Below are 13,756 nucleotides of genomic sequence, written 5' to 3'. Positions count from 1 at the left end.
CAGTAACTGTGAAAATTGCTTCTTTAAGGTCAAATATCCAATTACAAAGTCTCTTGTCTTCCTAAAAACGGGCATAGATATAGATGGGAAAAGGGATTCCACTGTAATTTTATGGCAGAACAATGGAAATTGATAGAAGGAGGGATGGGAAAATCAATCATTTCATCTAATATTTTAGAAAATGGATTTAAAATTGTGTATTGCTGGTATCTCACTCCAGTGAGATTAAATAAGATCTATCATAGTTTTCCCACTGGATGCTGGAAGGAATGTATCTCGTATAGATGGTGTCTCATTGGATGACCCGGGATTAGATCTACCTTGGGATCCTGGAAGATTTATACTGGGGTTACCTTGAAATGTGAATAACGAGAGGAAAATATGTGCTCCTTCACACTGTTAAGGGCTTCGACTTGCTGCTTAGCAGCTTTTTCGGGAAAAATAAAACTAACCCACTTAGATTCCTGGACTGGACGGATGGAATACAGGTTATGTTTACTATGAAAAAAAAAAAATTACAGCTGACAAAAATACAAATGTGGGCCCCATTTTTCTCCTCTGTGGACAAAAATGTATCTTTGGGAATGTAGGCTAAAGTCTTATCTATCTTAAAAAGAAAAAAAAAGATGTTAAAACTTTCAGGCAGATTTTAAAACTGTTGCTCTTGCTGGGTTTTGGGGGGATGGTCGGCCTAGGGCGCAAGGGTCTGTAGGCCCTTGTAACACTGCCCCCTCCCCCACCCTGAGTTGAAAGTGCCCCCCCCCCCTTACAGTGGGATATATATAGAGAGTGTCAGATTGGCCCTTTGAAAGAATCTCTCTCTCCCCCCCCCCCCCCCCCCCGAGTCACCTGCAAATACACACGTAAGGCTCCAACACATACGCATGGTATAGATACTTTAAATGGTACGTGCATTCTTACACACACAATATAAAATTGAGCTTGTTTTTGCTTGTGTGCTCGATATGTGCGTTTAGGGGCGCATGCGCACACTTTTTAAGTTTGTGAATACATGGGGCTAGCTCATTTTTGTATGTCATTGCCCTAATACGCTGTTCTACATAGCAGTCTTCTAATATGTTTGGCTTGTTAACGAGATTCATGATTTGTAATTGCATTAATTTACCTTTTTCTTGCTGCTTTTCAGGGGTCTTTCGGCTCACCCGGCCCTGTTGGAAGAGAAGGTGCAAAAGGAGAAAGGGTATGGAGTTTGTCTAGCCTCGGGAACCTTTCTGCTACCACGGACTCCCAAAATTTTTGTGGTCCAAATAATTTATTTGCCATTCCAAAATGATTATTCAAAAGGATTAGGTTGAGCCAGCCTGATGACACAGGACACCCTCATTGGCATCTGACACCTTATGCAAAACTGAAGCACCCTGTGGTGGCGGTGTGTGGACACCCAGGGGTGGTGGCTGCCACCAAACCATTTCTGGCACAAGTGTGAGGTACCGAGAAGACTTTCCTTGCAGCCCTGTCAGTGAGGGTAATCCAAAGGCTCCTGAGAGGCCACTGGATGAGTTGGTAAATATAAAATGGAGGGGAGGATAGCAGTGTAGGAAGGGCGAGGTGTTAAAGTTGCTACTGGTCAGAGAAATAAACCCACAAATCATCATCCTAGTAACCAAAACAAAGAAGGGCCAGACACTCCAGATATTTAGTTGCAAAACATTTTTATAAAAATATGAAATACATGCTTCAGAATTCATAGTATTTTGTGGCATGGAATGATTTTTTTCTATTTAAATCATTTCTAGGATTGTGTGACTTTTTTTTGTTGCTCATCCGGCACTTTTGTCCCACACAATTTCTATACTTTGCTAAGAGCCTATCTCACATGCTGGAGTTTTCAGCAGATCCCCGGCAAAATTCCCGATTCATCTCCCAAAGAAGGAAAATGTGTGTGAGTGAACTGGTACCAAGGATTCCGGTCTCATTTGGATTTACATAAGAACATAAGAAATTGCCATGCTGGGTCAGACCAAGGGTCCATCAAGCCCAGCATCCTGTTTCCAACAGAGGCCAAACCAGGCCACAAGAACCTGGCAATTACCCAAACACCTAGAAGTTCCCATGCTACTGATGCAATTAATAGCAGTGACTATTCCCTAAGTAAACTTGATTAATAGCAGTTAATGGACTTCTCTTCCAAGAACTTATCCAAACCTTTTTTGAACCCAGCTACACTAACTGCACTAACCACATCCTCTGGCAACAAATTCCAGAGATTTATTGTGCGTTGAGTGAAAAAGAATTTTCTCCGATTAGTCTTAAATGTGCTACTTGCTAACTTCATGGAATGCCCCCTAGTCCTTCTATTATTCGAAAGTGTAAATAACCGAGTCACATCTACTCGTTCAAGACCTCTCATGATCTTAAAGACCTCTATGATATCCCCCCTCAGCCGTCTCTTCTCCAAGCTGAACAGCCCTAACCTCTTCAGCCTTTCCTCATAGGGGAGCTGTTCCATCCCCTTTATCATTTTGGTTGCCCTTCTCTGTACCTTCTCCATTGGAACTATATCTTTTTTGAGATACGGCGACCAGAATTGTACACAGTATTCAAGGTGTGGTCTCACCATGGAGCGATATAGAGGCATTATGACATTTTCCGTTTTATTAACCATTCCCTTCCTAATAATTCCTAACATTTTATTTGCTTTTTTGACTGCTGCAGCACACTGAGCTGACGATTTCAATGTATTATCTACTATGACGCCTAGATCTCTTTCTTGGGTGGTAGCTCCTAATATGGAACCTAACATCGTGTAACTACAGCTAGGGTTATTTTTCCCTATATGCAACACCTTGCACTTGTCCACATTAAATTTCATCTGCCATTTGGATGCCCAATCTTCCAGTCTTGCAAGGTCCTCCTGTAATGTATCACAGTCTGCTTGTGATTTAACTACTCTGAATAATTTTGTATCATCCGCAAATTTGATAACGTCACTCATCGTATTCCTTTCCAGATCATTGATATATATATTGAAAAGCACCGGTCCAAGTACAGATCCCTGAGGCACTCCACTGTTTACCCTTTTCCACTGAGAAAATTGACCATTTAGTCCTACTCTCTGTTTCCTGTCTTTTAACCAGTTTGTAATCCATGAAAGGACATCGCCTCCTATCCCATGACTTTTTAGTTTTCGTAGAAGCCTCTCATGAGGGACTTTGTCAAACGCCTTCTGAAAATCCAAATACACTACATCTACCGGTTCACCTTTATCCACATGTTTATTAACCCCTTCAAAAAAATGAAGCAGGTTTGTTAGGCAAGACTTCCCTTGGGTAAATCCATGTTGACTGTGTCCCATTAAATCATGTCTTTCTATATGCTCTACAATTTTGATCTTGAGGATAGTTTCCACTATTTTTCCCGGCACTGAAGTTAGGCTCACTGGTCTATAGTTACCCGGATCACCCCTGGAGCCTTTTTTAAATATTGGGGTTACATTGGCCACCCTCCAGTCTTCAGGTACAATGGATGATTTTAATGATAGGTTACAAATTTTAACTAATAGGTCAGAAATTTCATTTTTGAGTTCCTTTAGTACCCTGGGATGCATACCATCCGGTCCAGGTGCCTTGCTACTCTTTAGTTTGTCAATCTGGCCTACTACATCTTCCAGGTGGACAGTGATTTCGTTCAGTTTGTCTGACTCATCACCCCTGAAAACCAACTCCGGAACTGGTATCTCCCCAACATCCTCACTAGTAAACACGGAAGCAAAGAATTCATTTAGTCTTTCTGCAATGGCCTTATCTTCCCTAAGAGCCCCTTTAACCCCTCGGTCATCTAATGGTCCAACCGACTCCCTCACAGGTTTCTTGCTTTGGATATATTTAAAAAAGTTTTTATTATGAGTTTTTGCCTCTATGGCCAACTTCATTTCAAATTCTCTCTTCGCTTGTTTTATCAATGTTTTACACTTAACTTGACAATGCTTATGTTTTATCCTATTTTCTTCAGATGGATCTTTCTTCCAATTTTTGAAGGATGATTTTTTGGCTAAAATAGCCTCTTTCACCTCACCTTTTAACCATGACGGTAATCGTTTTGCCTTCCTTCCACCTTTCTTAACCTTTTAGATCCCAACGTTCCACAAGTGGAACATTTTTTTAAATGATTTTAATTACTCCAAACCTAAAGAAAATCAAATTTTCAACCATTTAGCTTGAGAGTATAGAACTTGAACAGTCTAAATCCAAAAATGTGATGTTCCTAGATGAATACTCTTAAAGATATGAATATGCAAAGTAGGTCAAAAACTGAAGTTTTGACATAGTTTGACCTTTTCACCTTTTGGTATGATACTGAGTGTCAATAAAGGACTAGTGTGATATATTCAAGTTCCCAAGGGTTTTCTGATCATGTTGGCATAAATCTTTCTTTTGTAGGTAAGATACAAATTGATCAGCACCAATTTATGTTTGCATGTTCCACATGTGGAACGTTGGGATCTTTGTGGTTCAAAATATACACATTTTTGAAAAATGAATAAAATGCAAAAAACGATTCACAAATATTTTAAAAAATGGTAAATTACATATAATCCCATGCTCTCTCTCATGCATAAACATACACACAGACTTCTCATTCTCATGCTGTCTCTCAAGCACATACACAGGCTTCACTCCCATGCTCTCTCTCTCTCTCAAACATACATACACACAGGCTTATCACTCCCATACACCATATGAGGAATCTTACTGTCTCCTGGGCCTCCATCTCAGGATGCAAGGACTGAGCAAGGTCCTCTTCTCGGGCCGCGGGAGACTAGCTCCGCGACAGCGTCTTCTTCTCGGGCCCCGCGAGACTAGCTCCGCACGAGCGAGACTAGCTCCGAGACGCCGTCCTCTTCTCGGGCCCCGCGAGACTAGCTCCGCACGAGCGAGACTAGCTCCGAGACGCCGTCCTCTTCTCGGGCCGCGCAAGACTAGCTCCGCACGAGCGAGACTAGCTCCGAGACGCCGTCCTCTTTTCGGGCCGCGCGAGCGAGACTAGCTCCGCGACGGTCCTGTTCATTTCCTAATTTGGAATACAATGAAAACTCAGAAGTACTTGACTGTTGAAGAAGCAGTTGAACAAGTTTTGGGCGATTCTGAAGCTACAGAAGCTGATATTGTGATTTTACCACATGGCTGTTGTGGCAGCTTGGAAAATTCACTGCCATCTGCTTGGAAAAGAAGCAATGAGCCACTTGGACTTCCTACGTGAAGTATCTACCGTAGCAATGAAATGTGGCCTTTCAAGCTACCGCATCCGGAAAGGAGGTCCTACAGCATCCATAAGTGCTGATGTAAAGGCATCACAGCCTCACTTCTTGTCCACAACTTCCCAAGGCCGATGTGCTGTCTGCTCCAAAAATACTAAAAAGTGGTGTAAATTTTGTGGTAAACGTTTACATGAAAAATGTTTTCCAGATTATCATGCTTGATTTTTTTGACTAATTTTCATTCTTATGTATGATATCAGCTGTAGTATTGCAGTATGTTACAAGAATTACCTAAAATAAAGAAATGTTACAAGAATTACCTAAAATAAAGAATTTTTGAAAAAGTACTTTTTGACTCCTGAAGATCCCAACGTTCCACTAGTGGACATGCGTTTTTCTCAAAAACCCATAGTCCGATTTCCTTGAAAATTGTTTTATACCATATTTGGGTCTAGTTAACTAAGATATGTAAAAAGGGGCATCAGGAAATAAGTCCTTCAATGAGCGGGATCTAAAAGGTTAATGCGTGGAATACATATGGACTGCGCCTCTAGGATTGTATTTTTAAACAATGTCCAAGCCTGTTGAACACTTTTAACCTTTGCAGCTGCACCTTTCAGTTTTTTTCTGACTATTTTCCTCATTTTATCAAAGTTTCCCTTTTGAAAGTTTAGTTTTAGAGCTGCAGATTTACTTATTGTCCCCCTACCAGTTATTAGTTTAAATTTGATCATGTTATGATCACTGTTGCCAAGTGGCCCCACCACCGTTACCTCTCTCACCAAATCCTGTGTTCCACTAAGAATTAAATCTAAAATAGCTCCCTCTCTTGTTGGTTCCTGAACCAATTGCTCCATGAAACAATCATTTATTACATCCAGGAACTTTATATCTCTAGCAAGTCCTGATGTTACATTTACCCAGTCAATATTGGGGTAATTGAAATCTCCCATTATTATTGCACTGCCAAATTGGTTTGCTTCCCTGATTTCTCTTAGCATTTCATCATCTGTCTGACCATTTTGTCCAGGTGGACGGTAGTATACTCCTATCACTATACTCTTACCCAACACACATGGGATAATACACCCAACACACATGGGATAATACACCCAACACCCAACACACATGGGATAATACAAAACGAACTGCAATACCTGAAGAATCTGAATGTAGTCCGCTTTGAAGTGCCTGAAAAAGCGGAATAGAAAATAAATAGAAAATAATTAAAAAAAAAAAAAGTGAAGAAGGTTAACATCTGTTCTTTTAGCCAGCATGCAGAACAGTTAGAAATTCACCGGCAGAGGCCACATTGAAGCACTCCAGGGACAATTAATTACCATTGGTAATGAATCTTTAGCAAGCTATACCCTTTACGCACCATGTTTTGCTCACAAGGCCACTGGAGGAAGAGGAATGGAACCAGTTGTCTTTTTTTGCTCTGGGTCAGCCTGCACCATTGCATTAATGACCAGGCTAAGTTGGACTATTCTGTGGCCACCAAGGAGCCTACATCAGCACCCCATTCACAGAATCTCATTTAATGCCTCCCCTCTCCCAAAGGGAGTGGGATGGTTTATTCCAGGTGCTTCCCTGAGGAGAGCCGTAAACGGGACATCCCATTGTCTGTCGGTGGTTGGCTGCTAGGTAACAGTAGGTGTGAGACAGAGAGAGTTGTTGCGGCTGCTGGGGCAGATGTCATTCTCACTTCCTTTCATTTTTTTTCAATTTATATTTCTCTTCCATGGCAAATGGAGAAGCAGCCTAGTGGTTAGAGCAGAGGGCTAAGGACCAGGGAAGCCTGCTTTTCCCACTGACGATATTAACCTTGGACAAGTCACTTTGTCCTCCATTGCGCTCAGGCACCCACCAGACTGTAAGCCCTCTCTGGGACCTATCTCCTGCACCTGAACTGTAATTCACCTTGAGCTCGGATTTGGAGCGGCAAGTAATTAAATGGCGAAAGCTGATGATTCACTGGTAGTGACTGAAACAAGGAAAACCTCAAGTTGAAGTGGCAGGGACCACCTATGAAGATCGACAGTGGCTGAGCATCTGCAGTTCTCTTCACTCCCGTAAGTAAAAATGACTCAAGGGTGGCTAATCCAGTAGCGTCCTTAGACCCAGACTGATGAAAGGGCTGGTGAAGGGACCACAAAACTAGCAGAAAGAACTTGGTAATTTAAGGGAAATCCTCCCCATCTGTAGAGAGCAGATACACAGTTACTGTCCTAGGTTTAGCCTCTGGATATTATTATGATGGGTTTATGGGAGGAGTATGCTTCCCAGACAATAAACAGAGAAAGTCTAGTGCCAGTGAAATTCCCTTGAGGACTGGACTACAGTGATATGAGTGCATTAGTACTTTCACGACAATGGAAATAGATGGACTGGATCTGCCAAATGAATTCATGTAAAACCTGCTAGTGAACTTACGTAAAATGAGCACATTGCTTGCACAGCCACAGGTAGGTGTGATGATCTCTGTATTCAGGGAGAATAGTGAGTGAGGCCAAAGAGAAGCTAACCCTCAGAAGGAAAAGAAGTGGGTAGATTCCATCTCAAGTTCATACTAATAAGGAATAAAAAAAAGAGTTTTCTGGAGAGCCTTGGCTGGCCTCACACAAAATGTGGTTCCATTCACAGAAACACGTCCATGTTATGACCATCGTCCGCGGCCGACCCAATTACGTCATGTCATGCCTGGCTCTCCACTCCTGGTGAACTTGCGGCCGTAGCCAGCTGCTACCGCCATGTTCCTCTTGGCTCTCCGTGCTCCATGTGGTGGCTGGAACGCCGCCAACCTACACTCCAACTCAGGGCCTCCTTAGGCAGGCGCGAGCGTGCGCCATCTATCCTTCCCTTAAAGGGCCAATGGCGGGTACTCCAGGGTCATCCCCGGCTGATGACATCACTAGCCTGAGATATTTAAGCACCTCCTTTGGCCTACGCTAACCAATTTGGCATTGAGTTCCCTGAGCTCCTCTGGTGCTTGTTCCTGTTCTCCGGACCTGCAGTTCTCGCCTCGGATCTCTGCTCTCTCTTGGACGACTCTGACTCTGGGTACCCGCTCCATTCCTGGAGCCCTGCCTCCACACTTCCCCGCTCCTCAGGTTAGCCCTGGCGCTACTACACCAGAGATCCTGTCTCCACGCTTCCCCAGTCCTCAGAGTAGCCTATGTTACTACACCAGAGATCCTGTCTCCACGGTTCCCGGCTTCTCGGAGTAGCCTCAGCGTTACTACACCAGGGATCCTGTCTCTACGCTTCCCCGCTCCTCGGGGCAGCCTCAGCGTTACTATACCAGAGACTCTGTGTCTACGCTTCCCCGCTCCTCGGGGTAGCCTCAGCATTAGTACACCAGAGATCCTGTCTCTACATTTCCCTGCTCCTCAGGGTAACCTCAGTGTCATTATACCAGAGACCCTGTCTACGTGCTCCCTGTTCCTCGGGGCCTGCCCTGCATGTCTCTGCATCGGTGATCCTTCCTCTGGTATATCCTCTCTCCAGACCTGCCCAGCACTGCGATATCATTGAACTGACTCTCTCTGCACCCGCTCCTCGGGGCACCCCGCAGTACTGCTGCAGTGCAGGCGCCTGTGATCACGTGGCTGTGATGCAGGCAGTTCGTCTGTGGGGCCCAACTTCTCAGGTAGTGTCAACCCCAACCTCGGGCCAAAGGTCCACGAAACCTAAAAAACCTAACAGTCCGGTGGAGAACAGTCAGGGAAAACTGACACTGCAATGCACTCATGTTGGAGGAAACCTACCTAATGAATCACCTCACCCTACCGTGCCCCGTCACATACGCGGAAAAGCTCACTTTGAGCTGATGATTCTAGTTACTGCACTGTCAAACGGACATCACTGACAGTAAATTCATCTGCAAACCTATGGAAAATCAGCCAATCTGCAGATTTCAGTGTATCTTGCCACTAACTGTACACATTTTAAGGAAACTTGTGCACAGACACAAAAAGGGGTTAAGTTAGTACAAATGTGAAACTTGTGAGCAATAGCAGCAATTATCAAGGCTTCAACCCTGGCAATTATCCATTCCTACCTTTTTTGCCTACATTAATAATCCAATCATCTTGAAACATTTTTTTTTTATCTAACAAGGACAGTATATCTCACATTTACTTACCTCATGCTTGGATCTGAAATGGATGAACAGCAATTAAAGGGTAACTCTATCTACCAATCAGTCTCTATCTACCAATCATTACAATGTTTTACTTCTCGTTAAACTGTTTATCTTTCCTCTAACTCTAATCCCAGTTAGAATGACCCCGTTTTATTGTAACTTTTTTCTTCCATGCACTTGTTTTACCTTTTAATGTATACTCTTATGTTATTAGTTATTTACGTTATAATGTATTTCTCACCCCTTGTTTTATGTAAACCGACATGATACGAACTCCGTGAATGCCGGTATAGAAAAATACAAATAAATAAAAATAAATAAATAAAAAAAACTCTTAAGGAGTTACCTTGGGAAATTTAAACATCAATAGGTGAACATTTGTAGGTGGATATGACTGTGCAGGGAATGGAGCAGGGAGAGGAGGCTGGGGGAGAAACATTTTTTTAAAAGTAGCAGAGATGCAGTCTTGAGGAATGCAGCTAAAATCACCAAAATATAGCAAGAATCTTACATTGCCATGATCCTCATCCTCCTACTATATCAATTTCAAAGCTTGTTTATTTCTTTATTGGCTTTTAAAATGTCAGATTTAATTAAAAGTACTCCTGGTACACTCCCAGCCAAGCGATAATGAATCTTAGCCACATTTCCTTGGATCTGTAGACAAATTCTGTCTTCCTGCAATTGCACAGAAAAATGCATGTACATATATTGGACATACGGTACCGGACACAAGAAGGGACTGAATTAGCATAAGTGTGAAACCTGTGAGCAGTAGCGCCCAGCACCAAGGCTTCAGCCCTGGCTACAAGGAACCTTGTGGCAATTTTTGCTGTGAACCAGGACAGATCCATTGCATTTCGGTGGAAACAGGCCAGGCTACAATTTGCCTGGTTTACCTCTGCGTCAGATTTATTGACACATCCTTAAGGATCTATGTGTAGTTCGGCTATAAAAAGGATAAACTTTCAAAAGAAACTTTTGTGGGCTCAGCAGTGAAATGGAAATAGGGAGAGGGGTGATTGCCACCGGAGTTAAAGCAAATTCACAAGGGCCTGAGTCCCCTTGCAGGTTCTCAGCTTAGAACCATGGCCGGTGTTACCTCTATATAGTCTGTTCCCCCCGATAACCTCTCCCCCTTTTTAACCTTACAATGTTGATTCATTCACACCTCATGAACAGAGCCCTGCACCAAATGAGGCTGGACCAGAGGGAAGATCTCCCATACTTCCACATCTAAGAAGCAGATTTAACAAGGGTCGAGGTACAGGTTCAGGGAACTCTCAGGTTGGGAAAGAAAGAACATTTCATACACATAGACACGATCTCATAGGCGGCAAATACAGCAATAACCAAAATAATCCATCTCTTAGAGAACCAAAATAAGTTTTAGAAATCAATTGCTTACTTTCTGGAAGTTACCGTAATTTCCTCCAAAATGGAGACTAAGGGAACCCTTGATTGACAAGAAGAACAAGGAAAAAAAAAAAAAGACTTCTTAACAAAGGCAAAAGTTGCAGCTTTGAGTTAATGCAGCATCTCTTAGAGCTGGTGCTTTTAGCCATTGTGCTAATCTGGTGCTCTTTCAGGTTTGGTGCATAAAATCTTGCCACTTGATTTACACTGTCTCCCTGCCTTGCAGAAAGATAGTTTTACATGATCTATATATAGCTGTCATATGGACACAGTAGGGAGTGTCATTGCAAAGATGTCTCTGCATTTTTTTTTCAGATATCAAATGCAAGTTTTCATTTCAAAATTGAATGTGGAATGTTAATAAGGAAGGAATACTGGATGACAATTATTTTACTGTAAACTAGAACGTGTCAACAGGTTTTATATCCCAGAATATTGCTCCTTTTTCTTTACAGGGCCAGACAGGGGGGAAAGGAGAGACCGGGCTGCCTGGTCCACCTGGCCTCAAGGTACTGTACACATTTCTGTTAATATAGCTGCACAGATCTGGCCAGCATGCTGCATTTTTTGGTTACTTTCCAAAGGGAAGAAGACTTGTAAGATTGCCATGTCTGTGTACGCGTCTTCCCCTAATAACACTGAGGTCCATATTCAAAGGCATTAGGCAGTTAATTTGTGGGACACTCAGCTAAATTCCAACTTTTTAATATTTTGAGCTCTTATTGGCTAATATTTGGGCACTTAGCCACAGCGCGCCTCGCGTAATCCTGGCTACATGCTTTTTTGGGTTTCATACGCTACTTAACGATGGGAAAGCAAAAGCACTGAAATGCTATTCTTTTAGGTAGGTGACATACATGTTATTACTGTGTAAACGCGATTAAAAGCTAGTGTATAGCCGTTTATAGCATGAATTACAGCATACAGGACCCGAAGATTTTATGTCAGCTTGAAGCACATAGAACCTTTTTATCCATATCTTGCTCCAGCAGAGAAACATTTACAGGAATAAAGTTTACTTTTCCTAAGTCCACTTTGGGTGAAAGCTTGGTTGGCCTTTTTGGGGACCTCCACGTGCAGCGTTATACAAGCAGCAAATGTCTCCTAGTTGTATCTATAGCGATTTAAAAACCATATACTAAACCTTCACTGAAGGTTTTTACCAGAAATGGTACGCTCCAAGTTACCATTCTGTAGAAACACAGAAGGCCAGATTTTTAAACCTACGCGCGGGCGTAGGATTTGTGCACGCAACCCGGCACGCACAAATCTACACCCAATTTTATAAGATGCATGCGTAGCCGCGCGCATGTTATAAAATCCGGGGTTGGCGCGCGCCGAGCCCTAGGGGAGCCCCGATGGCTTTCCCTGTTCCCTCCCCCCACCTTCCCCTCCCTAACCCGCCCCCCAGCCCTATCTAACCGCCCCCCCGACCTTTCTTGATGAAGTTGCGCCTGCCTCTGGGCCGGCGTAGGTTGCGCGTGCCGGCCGAGTGCTGGCGCACGAGCCCCCGGCACGACCGCTGTGGCAGAGGCCTCGGTCCCGCCCCCGCCCCACCCATTTTTTCAAGCCCCAGGACATACGCGCATCCCGGGGCTTGCGCGCCTCGCCGGGCCTATGCAAAATAGGCTTGGCAAGTGCAGGAGCGGATTCTCAGGGTTACGCGCGTAACCCTTTGTAAATCCACCCCAGACCTTCTCCTGAACACACTCTGCATAATATTGCTCACTAGAGTTATTGCTTATTGGCCTCCTTTATTTATAAAAAATCTTTCTGTATTTATTTATGCAACTTAGCACAAGGCACACAAACATAATTTATCTTCAGAGGTTGCTCCAGCTAGCAAATTCCATCCCAAGCTTTACTCTCGATCCCTGGGGAGGGATTCTTTTTATTGGGGAATGCTCTCACTTGAGCTCAATGTTACTGTACTTCCAGTCTATAGGTGCTTCTCATGAGGTGAGAGGCTGTAATGATTAGACAGGACCAGGCCCTGGATGGTAAATAAAAATGTTTGAGAATCATTAAATAAAGTCCATTGGTCAATAAAGCAAGTTTGCATACCGTAAATGGTGTTTTCCATAGATAGCAGGATGAATTAGCCATGCTGTTTGGGTGACGTCACCGAGGGTGCGCTCTCTCTCCAAGACAAAGTTGTGATCTGCTGTGCCTGTGCAGCACTTTCCGCACAAAGTGTGTCATCGGTCTCTTCAGTTAGTAATAAAGCTAGAAGGCAGCACTGCAATTAGAAAGAGCAGAAAAGAATATCCAGGGAGGAGGGAGGGTACGCATGGCTAATTCATCCTGCTCACTAGGAAAAACACCGTTTACGGTAAGCAAACTTGCCTTTTTCCGTCGATAAGCAGGCTGAATTAGCCATGCTATTTGGGAGTCCCAATCTGAAGGAAAAAATAAAACACATGGAACAGAGGTGAACGACCTCATTGTTCTTACTGGTACTTGTGTTTATGAACATAAGAAATTGCCATGCTGGGTCAGACCAAGGGTCCATCAAGCCCAGCATCCTGTTTCCAACAGTGGCCAATCCACGCTACAAGTACCTGGTAAGTACCCAAAAACAAAGTATATCCCATTCATTTATTTATTAATTTTTATATACCAACGCTCATGTAAACATATCACACTTAAAGGCAAATATTCATTTAAAAACATTTGCATTTCAAAAGTAAAAGAAAAGATATAAATACATAGTTTCTTAATAAAAATAATAAAATATTAAAATAAGATAGAACACAGAATTTAAAAATTTAAATTTAAAAGATGCTACTGATACCAGTAATAGCAGTGGCCATTCCCTAAGTCAGCTTGATCAATAGTAGTTAATAGACTTCTCCTCCAAGAACTTATCCAAACCTTTTTTAAACCCAGCTACACTAACTGCACTAATCACATACCCTGGCAACAAATTCCAGAGCTTAATTGTGCGTTAAGTGAAAAAGAATTTTCTCCGATTA

The 13,756-nt window shown here is 42.9% G+C and overlaps 1 protein-coding gene across 1 annotated transcript in view; it reads left to right on the top strand.

The window, feature by feature from the left end:
- Nucleotides 1–13,756, top strand: part of COL22A1 (collagen type XXII alpha 1 chain) — a 791,008-nt gene that overhangs the window by 407,792 nt on the left and 369,460 nt on the right. The window contains exons 13-14 of the mRNA XM_029592071.1: nt 1,148–1,201; nt 11,237–11,290. Of these exons, the coding sequence (XP_029447931.1) occupies nt 1,148–1,201; nt 11,237–11,290 (108 nt within the window). The remainder of the gene's footprint in view (nt 1–1,147; nt 1,202–11,236; nt 11,291–13,756) is intronic.

The sequence above is a fragment of the Rhinatrema bivittatum genome, chromosome 2 (assembly GCF_901001135.1).
Source record: "Rhinatrema bivittatum chromosome 2, aRhiBiv1.1, whole genome shotgun sequence".
NCBI lineage: Eukaryota > Metazoa > Chordata > Amphibia > Gymnophiona > Rhinatrematidae > Rhinatrema > Rhinatrema bivittatum.
The sequence above is the reverse complement of the archived record's forward strand: the minus strand, read 5'-3'. Positions and strand labels throughout refer to the sequence as shown.